The sequence below is a fragment of the Polypterus senegalus genome, chromosome 3, assembly GCF_016835505.1.
Source record: "Polypterus senegalus isolate Bchr_013 chromosome 3, ASM1683550v1, whole genome shotgun sequence".
Lineage (NCBI taxonomy): Eukaryota > Metazoa > Chordata > Cladistia > Polypteriformes > Polypteridae > Polypterus > Polypterus senegalus.
In genome coordinates this window covers 81432856-81451862 of record NC_053156.1, presented here as the reverse complement: position 1 = coordinate 81451862, position 19007 = coordinate 81432856, and the positions used below count along the sequence as shown (strand labels likewise).

Genomic DNA, 19007 nt, shown 5'->3' with positions numbered 1-19007 from the left:
CGACAGCTTAAGGAAGTAAAATATTAAGCCAGTTCTTTAGTGGTATTCATTTACAAACTTTATTTAACCATTGTTTTAATTCTAAAAGACCCAAAAGGTAATATACATTTGTTGGAATAGTTATAACATACATTATGGGTTCTTTTAAAAGGCATGTAGAAAGATTATAAGATAGACTACTGACGGTTTACAGACTAAATCTACTTACTGTTCATCTAGGAAATAGCTGAATACTCAAGAACAGTTTTCATTGGAAAATCATAATTAAATCTGGCATTTAATCGACAGCAGCAGTTCGAGGAATGTGATTTGAAGACTGTCAGTATTTGTGCAGATATAAATAGCAAAGCACAAGCTAATCATTAATATAAAGTTCTATCAACATGCACTTATACATAACTTGTACTTGGTCAGTCATGATTAGTTACCTGAAGTTTTAATTCCTGTACTGCCTGGCCTTGGTGCGGCTGCCACCATCTGCTCTCTTAATGGGTCCTGGTAGCTTATTTTACCTCCTCCCAAGGCTGCTTCAATACTGCGATTATTAGTCTGTTTTAGTGCTTGAACCACCATTTCCTACATATGTTAAAAGAAGAATAGAAAGATGACAAAGTTATATATTTTTTTAGTTAGCAACATTCTATTTTGCATAGAAAAGGAAATGAACCATTTTTAAATAAAACTTACGCAAGATTTAAATAAACTTAGTATGTTGCAAATATAGAGTCCTATGATTTGAGTTCATGAGCAACAAAAAAGTAATCAATATGCAAAGTTATTACTCTTTTTTAACAAAGCCAATTATTGTCTGCTGCCCTGCACTTTTTAATGTTTTCCTCTCAGAAGATATGTTGAAGTGCTGTAAAATAGGAAGCAAGCACATCTGACTCTTGAATGAATTAAAGGTACTGATAATTTATTGGTAATAAAAACCAGTAGAGCTGATACAGTGTTACTCAACAAACTGGGGTGATAGGCAGATATTTCAGCATCTGGTTTAGAGACAATGAGAGATCAAGAAATGCATGTTGATCCATGGTTAAGCGCTTTAGCGTCACACCAAAATTTAAGCAGTCAAGAAAAGGGTAACTATTTGTAGCCAGCATATTCTTAAGTAAATAGTTAAAATGGTGCACTTAGAGTCATCATTTTTTATTATTGCAGCATGTAGGCAAGTGCATGAGACGCATTAGAAGTATCACCGGCATCTGAGGGTGGCGGTAAAAGTGGCGCCAACTGCCGGTCCTGGAAGAAAGCGTTTTTGGGATGGCCAACCTTCATGTGGGGCACCAGGTGCACGGTGGTGCATTGGCAAAACAGATGCCATGAAGCCAGGACATGTGTAAAAGAGAAACGGGCTTATGTGAAGGGAAGAGTAGGGGCCTGCTGGAGGAACAAGCCACTGCTTTATGGGTATGAGGGTAGTGCAGCATACGGCAGGTATCACAAGTGTGCTTGTAAGTATGACTTAGCTTTATAGTAGTTTTTTGGTGAGGTCAATGAGATGTAAACACAGCTAATATGCTACATAAATCAGAATAGGTTGGTCCTCTATAGCAGGGGTGGCAAACCCCAGGCCTGGAGTGCCGCAGTGGCTACAGGTTTTCATTCTAAGCCTTTTCCTAATCATTGACCAGTTTTCACTGCTAATTAACTTCACTTTAATAGCCCTGTTAGAAGAGTTCGGCCCTCTGAATGGATTTCTTTCTTCATTAAATGACAGCCAAACAGAAATGAGATGTGAAACAAGCTAACAGATGACCAGCTAAACTGGGGCTTCAAACTCCAACCAATTTCGCTCCAATCACTTTCTTAATGAGAAGCCGATTCTTCCTGTTAATTAAACCCGTTATTTAATTTCATGGCTTGTTGCTGCTCTCATTCTGCCACAGCACACATTTCAAAAACTGTTGTTTTTCTGTTCTTTCTAAGAGCACCGTCAAAATGTTTTGGTGACCTGAGAGATCAACCTTACCAAGACCATCACTTCTCATTAATTTCAGATATTGTGTAATGGGCACAGGGTAGCTGGTCATGTGGTGGCTTGTTTTGTGTCTCATTATTATTTGGATGCTAATTAAAGAAAAAGAAACAACTATGGGGCCTGAGTCAAGTTAATTAAAAGAACTAATCAGCAGCAAAAACTGGCCACTAATTAAACAGATGGTAAGAATGAAAACCTGCAGCCACTGCGGCACTTGAGGCCTGGAGTTTGCCACCCCTGCCCTAGAGCGTCATTCATGATTGACTGCTAAGGAGCCTATGGCTGTATAAAAGGAGTGGACTGAACACTAGAACTAGACAGCTGTCTGTCTTCGGACAGAAGAGAGAAGCCGGGGAGTTGTTTTGCTGGACAAAATCTGCATGGAACTGAAAATAGTATTTTTTTGGTTACACTTATGAAAGAATGTTTTCTTGCTTTTTGCTCTTGAGCAACAATCATTTAGTGTAATAAAGGACATTATTTTTTGTATTCTCAAGAGTCAATGTTGCCTTTTTCTCATGTACCTCATATTCCTGGTATACTATTTTTCTCAATGTAAGGATACGTTTTCTATTCACTTGCGTCATTAAAGTAGCCTTCCTGGGAGGAATTCTCACATAAATACAGAAGCAAATCAACAGAACATCAAGCACATGGAATGAGCAGTTTAGTGTGATTTTGTCTTTCAAGACCATTCTTATTGTCCCTAGTGTGTGCTTGGAGTGTGTGTGCCCTGTGGTGGGCTGGCACCCTGCCTGGGGTTTGTTTCCTGCCTTGCACCCTGTTTTGGCTGGGATTGGCTCCAGCAGACCCCCCCCCCGTGGTTAGGATATAGCAGGTTGGATAATGGAATCGATGTCCTGAAAGGCTGTTGCAGAGAAACAGGAGTGCAGATGTACCACATACAGCTAGTCTTCTTTTAAACTTGCTGAACCTCACAATACTGGTGTTTTTTGTTCAAAGATGACATTTATAAGCTATTCTACAGTAAGTGTGTAATTTCAAGACGTGGATCAATGCTCTACAACTTTTCTGTCAGGCATAAAAAACAGATGTATCTGGTAAGTTTTATTTTCCATGCCCAATAGGTTACATTACAAAATGCCAGTAGCGACAACATAGTTTTTAAACTTAATAGAAAACACAACTTTAGAATACAGTTTCATGCGGCAAATACATATATACCATTTTTGTGAAGAAATAACTTCAACTTGAAAAATACAAAAACCTATTCTTTAAATCTTGCTCTGCTTATTCTGGAGCTTAAATTATAATGCCTTACAACTCACCACTGATGATTCAATCCATCAGTGCTATCACACTGAATATTAATATATAATATTCATTTTCACATATTGAGAAATACCCAATGTATTTCTAATTGGACAAATGATCTTATCCAATTCAAATAAAAATAACCTGCAGATTATTAGAGTATCTGAGCTGAATACCAAGATTTCAATACATGATCAACAATATGCAAGATAACCAAATTACAGGTATAAGCTTTACAAAAAAATTGCCATCACAATAATTAGAATTTAACATTTTGGCTGTAACAGTAACAAAGCAACTAATTTTCAAGTCAAGCTACTGTTATTATGAATGCTAAGAAAATGGTAAAGAGAATGAGGTGCAGAACAGGGAAGTACTCATTGTTTCAGATTCAATCCTCCAAAACACCATCAGCTCGATATGCAGTAGAGATTGTGTGTCAACCACAGTATGCTGCTTACCAGAAGCAATAGTTCCCCACAAAACCCAACCCGTGGACAAGTTACTGACGAGGGCAGTTGAAGTTCCCTTGGTTATAGTTCATACTGGAACAAATAAGAAAGGAAAGACAAGTGCATATTCTCTACAGAACAAATTTTGGGACCTTGGAGACAAGCTAAAGACTAAATCAAAATCAGTAATTTTCTGTGAAATCCTTCCAGCACCAGGAAAGAGACTACACAAGCAGAATGTAATACTCATCCATAATGCATGGATGCAGATATGGTATGAACAAGAAGGTTTTACTTTTCTCAACCACTGGATTGCCTTTTACCATAAGCATTTCCTTTACCGACGAGATGGACTACATCTACAAGAGAAAGGGACAAAAACCCTAGTGTGCAGACATTTAAACCAGATAATGGGTTTGGAGTTCGGAAACTGAGAAAGATAAAAATAATCAGTCAACCCAACCTAAAGAAAACTTGACAGAAAACACAAAAGGTAACTTTCCTCATTTAAAATGTTTACTCCTTAATGCGAGAAACATTAGAAATAAAATGCAATTAAGAGACAAATGTATTGAAAAATAATATTCAGGCCAACATCTTCAAGATGGAAGAAGGAAACATGCGAGAATCACTGTGGGTTAAGCTTGTAAGGAAGAAGGGCAGAGATTAGGTTATTGGAGTTTGCAATAGGCCACCAAATTCTGATAATTAGATAATAACATATTACTTAATCAAATAAGACAGATGTGCAACAAAAAGGATGTAGTGGTCATTGGTGATTAAACTTTCCAAACACTGATTAGGAAGCCCCCATAGGGGAAAACAAAAGAGGAAACTTAAATGGTGAAACAAAAGAGGAAACTTAAATGGTGCAGATGGCAAATGACGATGAAAACAGAGTAAAAAAGAACAGAAGATACTGATTCATTAAGTAAAAATGAGATATCTTTGAAGACACACCAAAACAAAGACTTATAACTGAGGAAAGCAGACTTTATGGGGATTAAGAAGTATCTACAAACATCAAATAGGAAAGTAAAAACTCAGCTATAAATGGCAGTTGGTGTCACGTCAGAGTTCTTCTGATCCAGGCTAAAAATAAATTTATTCAAAAAAGCAATTCAATAAAAAGATGAAAAAAAGAAAAAATCTACCAAAATGGATAAATTGGAGTATTATTAAAAAAACAAAAAAAAAAAATCACTGTACAAGATAATTAAAAAAGCCAGATAACTGTGACATAAAGGAATACTGGAAACTACAGCAAGAGATCAAAAAACATTCAAAATGTCAGAAGAGAAAATGAAATTAAAAATTGCCAAAATGAACAAGCAGCATTTTTTTCAGTGCTACATCAGTAAAAAGATGATAAAAGAGAATTTAAGAAACCTTAGGGACACAAATGGAGAAATCACTGAAAATGAGATTGAAATAGCAAATGAACTGAACAAATATTTCACCCAAATATTTACAAAGGAAGAAACAAGTGGAATGACTCATGCAAAAGGAAAAACAAAAGCAGAGTTTATAGATTTTAAAATAGACAAGTCGTATGTGCTTCAAGCCTCATATGCGTTGAAGACTAATAAAACCTGTGGACCTGATGGGATCTTACCAAATGTATTAAAAGAAATGAAAGACGTCATCTATAAACCCTTATTAAGCATATTTCAGCAGTCACTTCAGAAAGGAGAAGTACTGGAAAACTTGAAAGTTGGGAATGAGACTCCAAACTTCAAAGATGGGAGACAAAACAGATCCTAGTAATTACAGACCAATAAGATGTTCTTCTGTGCCATGCAAAATTATAGAAACTATAGTAAGACATAAACTAGAAATTACCGAAACAAAAACAGTATTCTAAATTGCAGCCAGTATGGGTTTATAAGATGGTCTTACCAAACCAATCTTTTACATTTTTTGGAAGCAAACGGAATAGTTGGCAAAAACAAATCATACAACATTATTTACCTAGACTTTGAAAAGGTATCTGATACAGTCCCACACCAAGATTAATTCTGAAACCTGAAGCATCAGAGGGAACCTACAAAAGTGGATCTCTTGTTGGTGAACTGGCAGGAGACAAAGGATACAGATAAGAAGAGGAGATTACTCCACATGGAGCAAGGTCATCAGTGGAGCTCCCCAAGGGTCTGACTATAGACCATTACTTTTTTTTTTATTTATATTAATGCCACGGATTTTGGTATACTTAATAAACTTGTCAAATTTGCAGATGAAACTAAGATTGGCAGACACTGAAGAGGCAGCATAAGGAATTCACAATGACATGGACAACATTCAGAACTGGGCGAACACCTGGAAACTGAAGTTTAATGTAGAAAAGTGCAAAGTGCTACTCGTGAGCAAAAGGAACATCAACTATTAATACAAGTCACACAGAAAGCAAACTCTTTAAAGGATTTAGGGGTTTATGTTGATGCAATATTTTCATCAACTATGCAATGCACAGAAGCACTTAAAAAGGCTAATAAAATGTTAGGTTATATCATAAAAACTGTTGAATTTAATTCAAGGGACTTTATGCTCAAACTATATAATGCGCTAGTAAGACCACATCTGGAGTATTGTATGCAGTTCTGGTCCCTACAGTGCAAGAAAGACATAGAAGCACTTGAAGCTGTGCAGAGGAGAACAGCCAAGTGCATCCCAGGACTTAAGTCCATGTCCTACTGTAATGGAAGGATTTTTCTCTGTAAAAAGCAAAGGTGAAATAAAGAGAGGGAGGGAATCAGGAGAGCAGATGGGCATTGGTCGCTTCAGCTCCAGAATCAGCTACAGAGACTAATGTTTTGGGAAAAACAGCCGGGAATGTTCTAAAGATACAGCCAAGGCTATGTAAGGAGTTGTTTTTCACTTCGAGAGGCTTTTTTCACATGTAAGCATATTACTGTGTCTTCTGGTATCAGGCACTAGTCTCAAGGCCGAGTAGAAGAAAAATAGCGCCGTGTCCCGTGGAGGGAGGGGGTATGCTGAAACTGATCACTTCTGCATACACTGCTTCCACGTAGGCCGCTTTTGGGCAAGGAAACCTAATTAGTATATAAGGGAAGGTTCCGCCCTCAGTTTCTTTGGATGCTCAACCGTGGGGAAAGGCACACGGGGTTGATCCTCTGATGAGACTGACATGCGGGCTCCCTCAGTCTACTGGTCTAGGATGATGGCTCTGGGTCTTTTGATGTATGTTACTGTAAGTATGTTTGTCTCTTTAAGCATATATATTTATTTCTATAACCTATTGTTACTGCATTATACTATTCATAAGTATTTATATGTTATAATTGAATAAGTAAATTTTATTGAAGTATCGGACCTATTCTCTCTGATTTTTGCCCACTTATTCTAAAGAACCCCTTGAACCATTTTCCCAAATCAAAACACCTACTCTGACAAACTCAGAGAATTAAACCTGTTTAGTCTTGAACAGAGGAGACTGTATGGGGACTTAATCCAGGTACTAAAAATCCTCAAAGGCATTGATAAAGTTGATCAGCAACATTCTTTCATCTTAAGGGTGACTCACACATTCAAGGACCACAGTGGACATTAAGTGGAAGTGTATTTAAAACTGAAGCCAGGAAGCACTTCTTTCAATAAAGTGTTGTGAAACTCTGGAGCAAACTTCAGAGACAAGCAGTTGATGCAGAAACCTTGGTAACCTTTAAGAAGAATGTGGATGAGATATCAGGACAGCTAAAGCTATTAATTAAATAAACTGTCTTGATGGACTGAATGGTCTCTTCTCATTTGTTAAATTTCTTATTTTCTTATGACAGTAAAATTTTTGGCACAGTCAGACATGTTTCTAACTCGCTTTGTCCTGAACAGGGTTGTGGGGGTGTGCTGGAGCCTATCTTAGCTACCATAAGGAGCAAGGTAGGGAACAAACCCTGCACAGGGCGCCAGTCCATTGCAGGGTGTGCGTGCACATGCACACACACACACAGAGCAAGCACACACTAGGGCCAATTTAGGATTGCCAATTCACCTAACCTGAATGTCTTGAGACTTTGTGAGGAAACCGGAGTACCTTGTAGAAACCTAGGCAGACAAAGAGAGAACATAAAAACTTCAGGCAGGGAGGACCCAGGACGCGAATCCTGGTCTCCTTACAGTGAGACAATGGCACTACCACTGCGCTACCATGCCTCCTCGATTTTAGCAAAGCAAATACGTAAAAAGAAAGTTGACAATGCAATTTTAGGATTCAACAATGCAGTTAATTCTTTGTGCACCCAGAATTTCTAACTAACATATTTAAGAAATGCTAGAAACCGTACATGGAAATGTAGTGAAAATGAGGATACTGATAATGTGTAATGGAAGGATTTTTCTAAAGAGAGGGGGGGGATCAAGAGAGCAGATGGGCGTTGGTCGCTCAGCGCAAAAACCAGCTTCAAGAAGGAAAAGTACTGGGAATATGGCCAGAGGGTTATGCTGACTTGTTTTTCACTTCGAGGGGCTTCACTATTTTTGTGTGCCTTTTGGTACCAGACGCCGTCTCCGTCAGGATAAAGGGGCATGCTGACTTGTTTTTCACTTCAAGGGGCTTCACTACGCAATTCTTATTTTTGTGTGCCGTTTGGTACCAGGTGTCGTCATCATCAGGACCAAGTGCAAAACAACACCGCGTCCCGTGGAAAGGTGTGTGTGCTGAAACTAATCACTTCTGTATACACTGCTTACACGTAAGCCGCTTTGGGCAAGGACGCTCAATTAGTATATAAGGGAAGGTTTCGCCCTCAGTTTCTTTGGAGGCTCAACCGTGGGGACAGCGCACACCGCCCGGTAAATGAAAGGCAAAATGGGTTGGTCCTTTGACAAGACTGACAAGCGGGCCCCATCAGTCTACTGGTATGGGATGATGGCTCTATGTCTTTTTATATGTCTGTAAGTATTGTTTTGTTTTGTATGTCTGCATTATATGTGTTTGATTATTATAGTTGATTAAGTAAATAAAATAGAAGTATTGGACCTCTTCTCTCTGATTCTTTGCCTACTTATGTTCTAATCCCTGGAACCATTTTCCCACAACAAAACATAATGTAAATGTGTCCTCTTAGCTACTACATCTGAAATATAATCTTTCAGAATTATATATATTTTTTCTATATACATCCTGACAAACCTTCTTCATTGGAAGGAAATCTCCATTACAATTTCAGATAAGGAACGGTACACAGCCATCTATAAAATACTTCCATCAATTACTGCAAAGTGTACCATAATTCAACTAAATCCATTATCTTAATATATGTGATGAACTACATTAGACAAGTAATATAGCTCTATTAATGATGTTTTGGGGTGGGTGGGTAATGTACAGTTTTTGTCTGGATTCTTGCTGTATTGAATTTACCTAAACTTTCTTACACTTTCTCTTGTTCTCTTAATATAAAATGCTGCGTAAATGATGAAATACAAAATGGCACAAATTCTTAATTTACTTTAAATATTGAGTATACCGTCAGTTGCAAAATGCCAAGAACCTTTATAAATTTGTGTATCATGCATCTCAAAAGTTGCTGTAATTTTACTCCAATTAAGTCTGATCTCATTCTTTAGCAAAACCTGCTTAAATTCAAAAGTAACATAGCTTTTAACATGATCTTATTAAACTTGCTCAATCCTATTCTGGGGGACATGGGTCCAGAGCCCAACCTAGCAGCACTGGGCACAAGGTAAGAAAGAAGCATGGATAGGTTGCCATCCTATCGCTAATCTATATTCAAACATGAACTACAAAACTACTTCTACATGATGACTTAGTGGTTAGTGATGTTGCCTCATGGACTCAAGCCTCCTGTGTTAAAACCCCAAGCTCGACTACTACCTACAGTGGTGTGAAAAACTATTTGCCCCCTTCCTGATTTCTTATTCTTTTGCATGTTTGTCACACAAAATGTTTCTGATCATCAAACACATTTAACCATTAGTCAAATATAACACAAGTAAACACAAAATGCAGTATTTAAATGATGGTTTTTATTATTTAGGGAAAAAAAAAAATCCAAACCTACATGGCCCTGTGTGAAAAAGTAATTGCCCCCTGAACCTAATAACTGGTTGGGGCACCTTTAGCAGCAATAACTGCAATCAAGCATTTGCGATAACTTGCAATGAGTCTTTTACAGCGCTCTGGAGGAATTTTGGCCCACTCATCTTTGCAGAATTGTTGTAATTCAGCTTTATTTGAGGGTTTTCTAGCATGAACCGCCTTTTTAAGGTCATGCCATAGCATCTCAATTGGATTCAGGTCAGGACTTTGACTAGGCCACTCCAAAGTCTTCATTTTGTTTTTCTTCAGCCATTCAGAGGTGGATTTGCTGGTGTGTTTTGGGTCATTGTCCTGTTGCAGCACCCAAGATCGCTTCAGCTTGAGTTGACGAACAGATGGCGGACATTCTCCTTCAGGATTTTTTGGTAGACAGTAGAATTCATGGTTCCATCTATCACAGCAAGCCTTCCAGGTCCTGAAGCAGCAAAACAACCCCAGACCATCACACTACCACCACCATATTTTACTGTTGGTATGATGTTCTTTTTCTGAAATGCTGTGTTCCTTTTACGCCAGATGTAATGGGACATTTGCCTTCCAAAAAGTTCAACTTTTGTCTCATCAGTCCACAAGGTATTTTCCCAAAAGTCTTGGCAATCATTGAGATGTTTCTTAGCAAAATTGAGACGAGCCCTAATGTTCTTTTGGTTAACAGTGGTTTGCGCCTTGAAATCTACCGTGCAGGCCGTTTTGCCCAGTCTCTTTCTTACGGTGGAGTCGTGAACACTGACCTTAATTGAGGCAAGTGAGGCCTGCAGTTCTTTAGACGCTGTCCTGGGGTCTTTGTGACCTCTCGGATGAGTCGTCTCTGCGCTCTTGGGGTAATTTTGGTCGGCCGCCACTCCTGGGAAGGTTCACCACTGTTCCATGTTTTTGCCATTTGTGGATAATGGCTCTCACTGTGGTTCGCTGGAGTCCCAAAGCTTTAGAAATAGCTTTATAACCTTTACCAGACTGATAGATCTCAATTACTTCTGTTCTCATTTGTTCCTGAATTTCTTTGGATCTTGGCATGATGTCTAGCTTTTGAGGTGCTTTTGGTCTACTTCTCAGTGTCAGGCAGCTCCTATTTAAGTGATTTCTTTATTGAAACAGGTGTGGCAGTAATCAGGCCTGGGGGTGGCTACAGAAATTGAACTCAGGTGTGATACACCACAGTTAGGTTATTTTTTAACAAGGGGGCAATTACTTTTTCACACAGGGCCGTGTAGGTTTGGATTTTTTTTCTCCCTAAAAAATAAAAACCATCATTTAAAAACTGCATTTTGTGTTTACTTGTGTTATATTTGACTAATGGTTAAATGTGTTTGATGATCAGAAACATTTTGTGTGACAAACATGCAAAAGAATAAGAAATCAGGAAGGGGGCAAATAGTTTTTCACACCACTGTATGTGGAGTGTGCATTTTTTCCCTGTGTAAGTTTAGACTAAATTCCAGGTACTTTGGTTTTCTACTGAAACCGTTCTCCCAAAAATGTGTGCTAGCTTAACTAATGATTCCAAAATGGCTGCAACTGAGTGAGTGAGCGAGTGTGTTCTGGTGTCCCATGCAGTACTGGTAGCTGCATTATGTTGAAAGCTTCTGGTGTTGTACTGGGATAGTACAAGTCTTACATCCACAAAGCAGCTGGCATTTGAAAAGGAATACCCTTTTTACATGTTTGCACAGATGATAAATGCTACTATACAAAAAAAAATACAAATAATCTGTTCCTAAAACTAATGTGTGAATGCAAGAAGGCAATTTAAAAAAAAATTACAATATTGAACAGGTAAGAAAGACAATGCTGATTAGATAAATTTAAGATTTTCAGGTTTCAGTTTTGATATAAATAAGGCATTCATTATATTTAACACACTTAAAAAGTGATTAATAAAAGTGTTTCCAGTCTCTTTCTTTCCTGGATTCTCAGGAAGATCTATTTGACACACTTCTCTGTACCAGCTATTTTTTCTTTTGTAAAGGAAGGTTAAATCTGCTAATAGAATAAAGTTGATATTATATTGACTATAAGAGTACAACTGATCAAGAATAACTTGTTGCCATTAAATACGCTGTTTGATATCACACATTTATACATTTCATTGATTCAATTTCAAACATTTATACATTTCAAATTCAATTTAGCCCTAAATTCATAAACAACACTATACAAAATGAACAAACCCAAATAATGGACTTTAACTCCTTCACCTGCTCCACAAGACTCCAGTACATCGCACAACATACAAACATTTTTCATGTTCAGGGAGATCAGTAAACATGTGTTACGGTTTGCCATGGGTTCTGCTCCTGGCTCAAGTAAAAGTTTTCTTTTAATTTTATTTGTTGGTGTTTATTAAATATACTTTTTTGTAATACATTTGGTCATCTTTTGTGTTATAATTAGTAAACAATAATATTCAAATTAGTTTTGTGTGTATTACATTTACATTGTTTTAACACATGTATGTTTACATAGTTATATGCACTGTTCCTTTAAAATAGAATATTGGAGCAGAACATAATGATGATGAGCTGGAGAAACACCCTCTGCCTATTTGTTTCTCTGTCTGGAGATGACACTGTTAAGTGGATGCAGTGGATTATTCATGATTGACAGGAGTTTGCTTAGTGTCCGTCGCTCTGCCAGAGATGTTAAACTGTCCAACTTTAATCCTACAATAGAGCCTGCCTTCTTAACAAGTTTGTCCAGGCGTGAGGCATCTTTCATCTTTATGCTGCCACCCCAGCACACCACCACGTAGAAGAGGGCACTCGCCACAACCGTCTGGTAGAACATCTGCAGCATCTTACTGCAGATGTTGAAGGATGCCAACCTTCTCAGAAAGTATAGTCTGCTCTGACCTTTCTTACATAGAGCATCAGTATTGGCAGTCCAGTCCAATTTGTCATCCAGCTGCACTCCCAGATATTTAAAGGTCTGCACCCTCTGCACACAGTCACCTCTGATGATCACAGGGTCCATGAGGGGCCTGGGCCTCCTAAAATCCACCACCAGCTCCTTGGTCTTGCTGGTGTTAAGGTGTAAGTGGTTTGAGTCGCACCATTTAACAAAGTCTTTGATTAACTTTCTGTACTCCTCCTCCTGCCCACACCTGATGCAGCCCACAATAGCAGTGTCATCAGCGAACTTTTGCACGTGGCAGGACTCTGAGTCATATTGGAAGTCTGATGTATATAGATTGAACAGGACCGGAGAAAGTACAGTCCCCTGCGGCGCCCCTGTATTGCTGAACACAATGTCAGACCTGCAGTTCCCAAGACGCACATATTGAGGTCTGTCTGTAAGATAGTCCACAATCCATGCCACCAGGTGTGAGTCTACTCCCATCTCAGTCAGCTTGTCTCTAAGGAGCAGAGGTTGGATGGTGTTGAAGGCGCTAGAGAAGTCCAAAACATAATTCTTACAGCACCACTGCCTCTGTCCAGGTGGGAGAGGGATCGTGTAGCATATAGATGATGGCATCCTCCGCTCCCACCTTCTCCTGGTATGCGAACTGCAGAGGGTCGAGGGCGTGACGGACCTGTGGCCTCAGGTGGTGAAGCAGCAGCCGCTCCATGGTCTTCATCAGATGTGACGTCAGAGCAACAGGCGGAAGTCATTCAGCTCACTAGGACGTGATACCTTTGGGACAGGGGTGATACAAGATGTTTTCCAAAGCCTTGGGACTCTCCCTGTTCCAGGCTCAGGTTGAAGATGCGCTGTAGAGGACTCCCCAGTTCCAACGCACATGCCTTCAGCAGTCGTGGCGATACACCATCTGGACCCGCTGCTTTGCTGGCACAAAGTCATTTTCAGCTGCTGTAATTGTGGGTGGGGATGTCTCACCTATGCTGGTATCAGCAGAAGGATGGTTGGAGGATGCAGTACTCGAGGTGAGAGTGGGTTACTGTGATCAAACCTATTAAAGAAGTTGTTCATTTGGTTTGCACTCTCCATGTCTGTCTCGGCGGCACCCGCTTCGAGCTGCAGCCAGTGATAATCTTCATCCCATCCCACACTTCCTTCATGCTGTTGTTCTGCAACTTCTGCTCCAGCTTTCTCCTGTACTGCTCTTTCGCCCTGAGCTGGACTCGAGTTCCTTCTGCACGCACTTGAGCTCATGCTGATCACCACCTTTAAAAGCCCTTTTCTTCTGGTTCAAAAGGCCCTTGATGTCACTTGTAACCCATGGCTTGTTGTTAGCATAGCAGCATACTGTTCTTACTGGAACTACAATGTCCATACAGAAGTTGATGTAATCAGTTGTGCATTCAACAGCCTCTTCAATGTTCTCACTATGTGACCCAAGCAATATATCCCAGTCTGTAGTTCCAAAGCAGTCTCTCAGAGCCTGCTCTGCCTCAGGGGACCACTTCCTGAATGAGCATGTAGTTGTAGGTAGTGCCCTCACTCTTGGTTTGTATTGAGGCTGAAGCAGAACCAGGTTATGATCTGCTTTCCCAAGCGCAGGCAGCGGGTGGCGCTGTATGCGCCTTTAACGTTTGCATACAGTAGGTCAATAGTCCTGTTTCCCCGAGTGTTACAATCCACATACTGGGAGAAGGCAGGTAATGTTTTGTCCAGCGTTACATGGTTAAAGTCTCCAGCGATTAGCACAAGTGCCTCAGGGTGCTGCGTTTGTAACTTAGCAACTGCGGAATGGATGATGTCACTCGCCATCTCCGCGTTCGCTTGAGGGGGGATGTAAACAATAACAGCAAGCACGTGTCCAAACTCTCTGGGCAAGTAATAGGGGCGCAGACTTACGGCCAACAGTTCGATGTCCCTGCAGCAAGTGGAGATTTTAACGTTTACATGTCCTGAGTTGCACCACTTTGTATTGACATAGAGAGCGAGTCCTCCTCCTTTCTTCTTTCCGCAGGTACTTGCGTCGCTGTCCGCTCTAACTGTGCTAAACCCGGGTAGCTCCACGTTAGCATCTGGGATGGTAGACGTTAGCCACGTTTCACTAAAACACAGCAAGCTGCATTCTCTGTAGGTTCTGACATTTTTCACCAGCACAGCCAGTTCGTTGATCTTATTTGGTAGTGAGTTTACATTTCCCAGGATCACAGAAGGCACCGACGGTTTATAACGCCATTTTCTCTCAAGTTGTCTCGATTTAATCTTATCTTTTATCTTTGCACCGGCTGCCCCGATATCGTCTTCTTACCTCGTCAGGTAAATAAGGAACCACACCGGCATAAGCATTTCTTCTCAGTGCTTTAAGCGGACTACTATTACTACTATGCAACAGAGAAATCACACTCATCCTAGCTCAGGCAAACTGCAGCTTCAGCCCTTTCATTACCATGCTGGCCTTTCAAGTTTTACCAGTAATTTTGAATTTTCACTTAAAATAATAATACAAGAATAATAACACTTATAAGAAAATAAAAATAATCTCTCTATTATATAAAAAATCTTGGAATGAGACGTGACTTTCTCAGAGAGACCAGACGTGACTTTCTCAGTCGCAGAGAGACGAGACGTGACTTTCTCAGAGAGACACTTTCACATCCGGCAAGACAAGACTTTGTGCCAAGAGATTTAACTAGGCCTGGGGCCGGAAATAAAAGACAAAGAGTAGATGACAAAGTAGAACGTCGTAAAGAATTCAAAAACGTTGGCGTGATACACATACAGAGCAGGTTAAAGATAATGGAAAATTTGAAAGTCTCAAAAAAATGATAGTAAAGATCGCACTAGTGCAAAGAATTGGAAATTATTACTCGGTGAAATAACGGAACAGCAAAAAGAGATTGAATATAATGTTCAGATTTAAACTTTCAGTCAGAGACTTGTAGATTGTCTAATTTGTGTTGCCATCAGGAAAAAGTAGAGTTTCTTCCCAATGAAGGGGTATATCCGCAAGAATTAAAAGATTTGTTTGGTGAAAGTGAAATCTACATACAGTGTCACGCTTGAGTAACAGAGTTGCAGATACACAGGAGGATTTTAGAGACAGAAATGTTATTCAAACACTTCAAATAAACAAATCTCTTTCAGGAGTGAATCGAGCTCCGTGTGTAGTCGGAGGGGACATTTACGTCTCTCAATTAAAAGAAAAAAAATCTTCCTTTTCATAGGGGAGCACCTTGGGAGCAGGACCCCCAACAGGAGCAGATGATGTCTGGGGGAGAAGAAAGACAAGGCAGTGAGACGAAAGGACAGCTGCTGTACAGTCTTTTAAATGTTCAAAGTGCCGCGTGAGATGAAGATTATGTGGCACAGCAGCTGATCGAGCAAATAGGAGGTGTAAAAAAAAACCTATTTGTTTCACATTGCATCACATTTAAAAGGGGGGTTTTGGAGGACTGCGTATCCTTGGGGCTTATTCAGCCACCCTTTTCACAACACGAGCGGCATAGACACGAAGTGGCTGGTGCGTAGCGCAGGCCGGGGAGTTGGCAAGCAAAGCGAGCAGGGGGCAAAGGCCTAGTACTTATAAGATAATAGTAACAATTTCAAGATCTCACATCACAAATCTTCAAGTTCAATTAAATAATAAAGTATTTTATAATTTCATGAAACAGGTGATCACAGCAATGATCTGAATTAGTTTGCAAGGGACTATAAAACTCTCTGCCAATCCACCTCTCCAACATTTTTTTGGTGACCTAACCCATACAACAGAATAAGTCAGTCTTCTAATATGTTAGTGTTATAATCAAATTCCCAAGAACCTTTTTGTCTGAATTTATACAGTGTTTCATTGTATACAAAAATGCACATAAACCTGAAAAAGTGACAACTTCAGACGGCACAGCCAGCAAAAAATTCATGGGTTTAATGGTTATAAAGGGAAACATATATTGGGAACATGCAAGAACGCTCTGATAAAGAAAGTTAGTAATAGAGGAGCTCACCTCTTCAAATCCTGCAGCTTGTAAATCATGCATCATCTGCCGATTGACTTCTGAGCAACCCCGGGCTGAAGAGCTCTGCTCATTTGCAAATGGGAGCAGTGAGTCACGTATCTCCTGTAACGCTTTCTGATAGGTGCCAAACTTGTGGTTGCTGCCCCTGCCCTGCTGTCTTTGGTCATCTATCACATATTTCGCAGAGCCCTGGTCCATCTTTGCCACATCAGAGATTCGAGACAGATTACGTAGACCTTCCCGAATCTCTTGCAACATCTGCTGGCTATTGCCAGTGTAGTTACTTGCTGGGAAGGTTTTGGGCCTCATCTGTCTAAATCCATCGGGTTTCTCTCCTCTCTTCATTAAAGAAGCATGTAAATTGACCACTTCAACAAAAGGTGCTTTTAAACAGTTACAGACCAGCTGGTGTAGACAGACTAGGAGGGAACAGACAAACAGTGCTCCTCTTCCTATTCTATGTGCTGTTAAACTGATGCATCTGGTGAGAGAGAAGGAGGGAAAAATGCAACACAAGGCATGACATTAATAACCAGCAAAGTAAAAAAAAACATGATATAAACTTAGATATTGCCAAACATTTACAAAAGATCAATATACACCTAGTAATATTCTGAAGGTTCAATCAAAAAAGTAAATAAACAGAAATAGATAAAAACCCACTATTCATACAAGTTCGAATTCAATTGGCACTGCACCATTTTGCTTACCTCCTCTTTTCTTAGTAAAAAAATCAGTACTTCAGACGCGATGTCACTTGATATACAGTGCATAAGAATACCATTTAGTTATAACAAGTTGTGGGATGCATTTCAAGTAGCAGGTTCCAGGTGCCAACGTTCATTGGCAAAACTCTGCAAAACCTTAATTGATAGTTTTAGCTTGTTTAAACCAAGTGGAGTCTAGCCACTTCCTTAATTAGTAACCAGTTACTGCTATTTAACAACCTTCTTCTGCCTTAATTATAACTGTCCTCCTAATTGTTTTTTTCCATAACTGAGAGCCAAACAATAAAGAGATGCAAGCCAAAAGATGACCAGCTAACTGTTTTTTTGGCATTTTAATATTTTATTAAAATCATGTCTGCACAACCAAACCTCCAGACCTCACTGAGGAACACCTAAAGCATAACTAAGGGTGGCAAAAAATATCCTTTGTTTCACACAAACATAAGCACAAAAACAAGAACAGAATAAACTAATCATATCTCTATATTCAACAAGAATATTAAATATTCTTATATTGAAGATTTCTATCAAGAAAAAAATAAAGCTTTAAAAAGAATTTTCAGTTTAGTAGCTGCAACACCAATGGGGAAACTGTTAACTTAAATCACACAGTACTTATTATAAGCATACACAAAATGCTAAAAAGATGCTACCCTATCAAATACACAAAAACTATTTTGGAATACCATGCATTGCAGGAATCCACAAAGCAGCCAGATTCAAAATTGTTAAAAGATGGATAAAGATAGGTATCATATTTTAAGTATTCTTAAATACACTACTCTTTATAATATAATACAAATTATGCTCCAATTAAAAAAATAATAAAATTAACACATCACAACCCCAGGTATTATTTATAAATGAGCTAGACAAACCTTTAACAATCTCCAAAAGCTTAGATACTAGAAACTCACCCCAAAGTGGAAAAGCTGCAAACTCAGATGGCGATCAGGCAGATTTTTACTGAAAATCTCTAATTAAATGTATCCATATTTATTACAGCCAGAGATGAAAACCTGCAGCCTATAATACAACTCAGCCTTCAATATCAGGTTCCCTCCTCCCCATCCCCCCAACGCAACGAGAAAATAAAAATATATTACAGTGTAATCCGAAAGACTTAGTATGGAAATCTTTGATCATATTTTATTATCAATAGTTGATTATGCTGTCTGGCAACAAGAAAACTGGGGTTCACATCCCAGGTGCTTCATACATGAAGTTAGCATGTTCTCCCAATGTCCACTGGGTTTACTCCATGTGCTCCAGTTTCCTTTTACAGTCCAAACACATGCAATTTAGGTGGACTGTCAATGCTAAACTGGCCCTACTGTGTGTGTGTGTATTTGTGTATGAGTGGGTTCACCCTGTAATGGACTGCTGCCCTGTCCAGAAACTGTTCCAGCCTTGCACACAATGCTTGCTGGGAGAGGCTCTAGGTAAGTGGGTGTCAAAAATAGACAGATACATATTTGACACTCTTTTATTAATTGATAAACTTTAATTGTTAAAAATATGCACCTTGATTTAATCAGAGGAAAAATGTAAAGATAACATTTTTCTTTAAAAGATTTCATGTCCTCATTATGCTTAAAAAATGCTGCAAAAAGTTAAGTT

The 19007-nt window shown here is 39.2% G+C and overlaps 1 protein-coding gene across 2 annotated transcripts in view; it reads right to left on the bottom strand.

The window, feature by feature from the left end:
• The window catches only part of lats1 (large tumor suppressor kinase 1), a 64169-nt gene that overhangs the window by 41935 nt on the left and 3227 nt on the right, over nt 1–19007 (bottom strand). For both annotated transcript variants that reach the window (XM_039747508.1, XM_039747509.1), the window contains exons 2-3: nt 16648–17140; nt 429–576 (exon numbers count right to left, since the gene is read on the bottom strand). In XM_039747508.1, the coding sequence (XP_039603442.1) occupies nt 429–576; nt 16648–17004 (505 nt within the window). In that variant the 5' untranslated portion in view covers nt 17005–17140. The remainder of the gene's footprint in view (nt 1–428; nt 577–16647; nt 17141–19007) is intronic.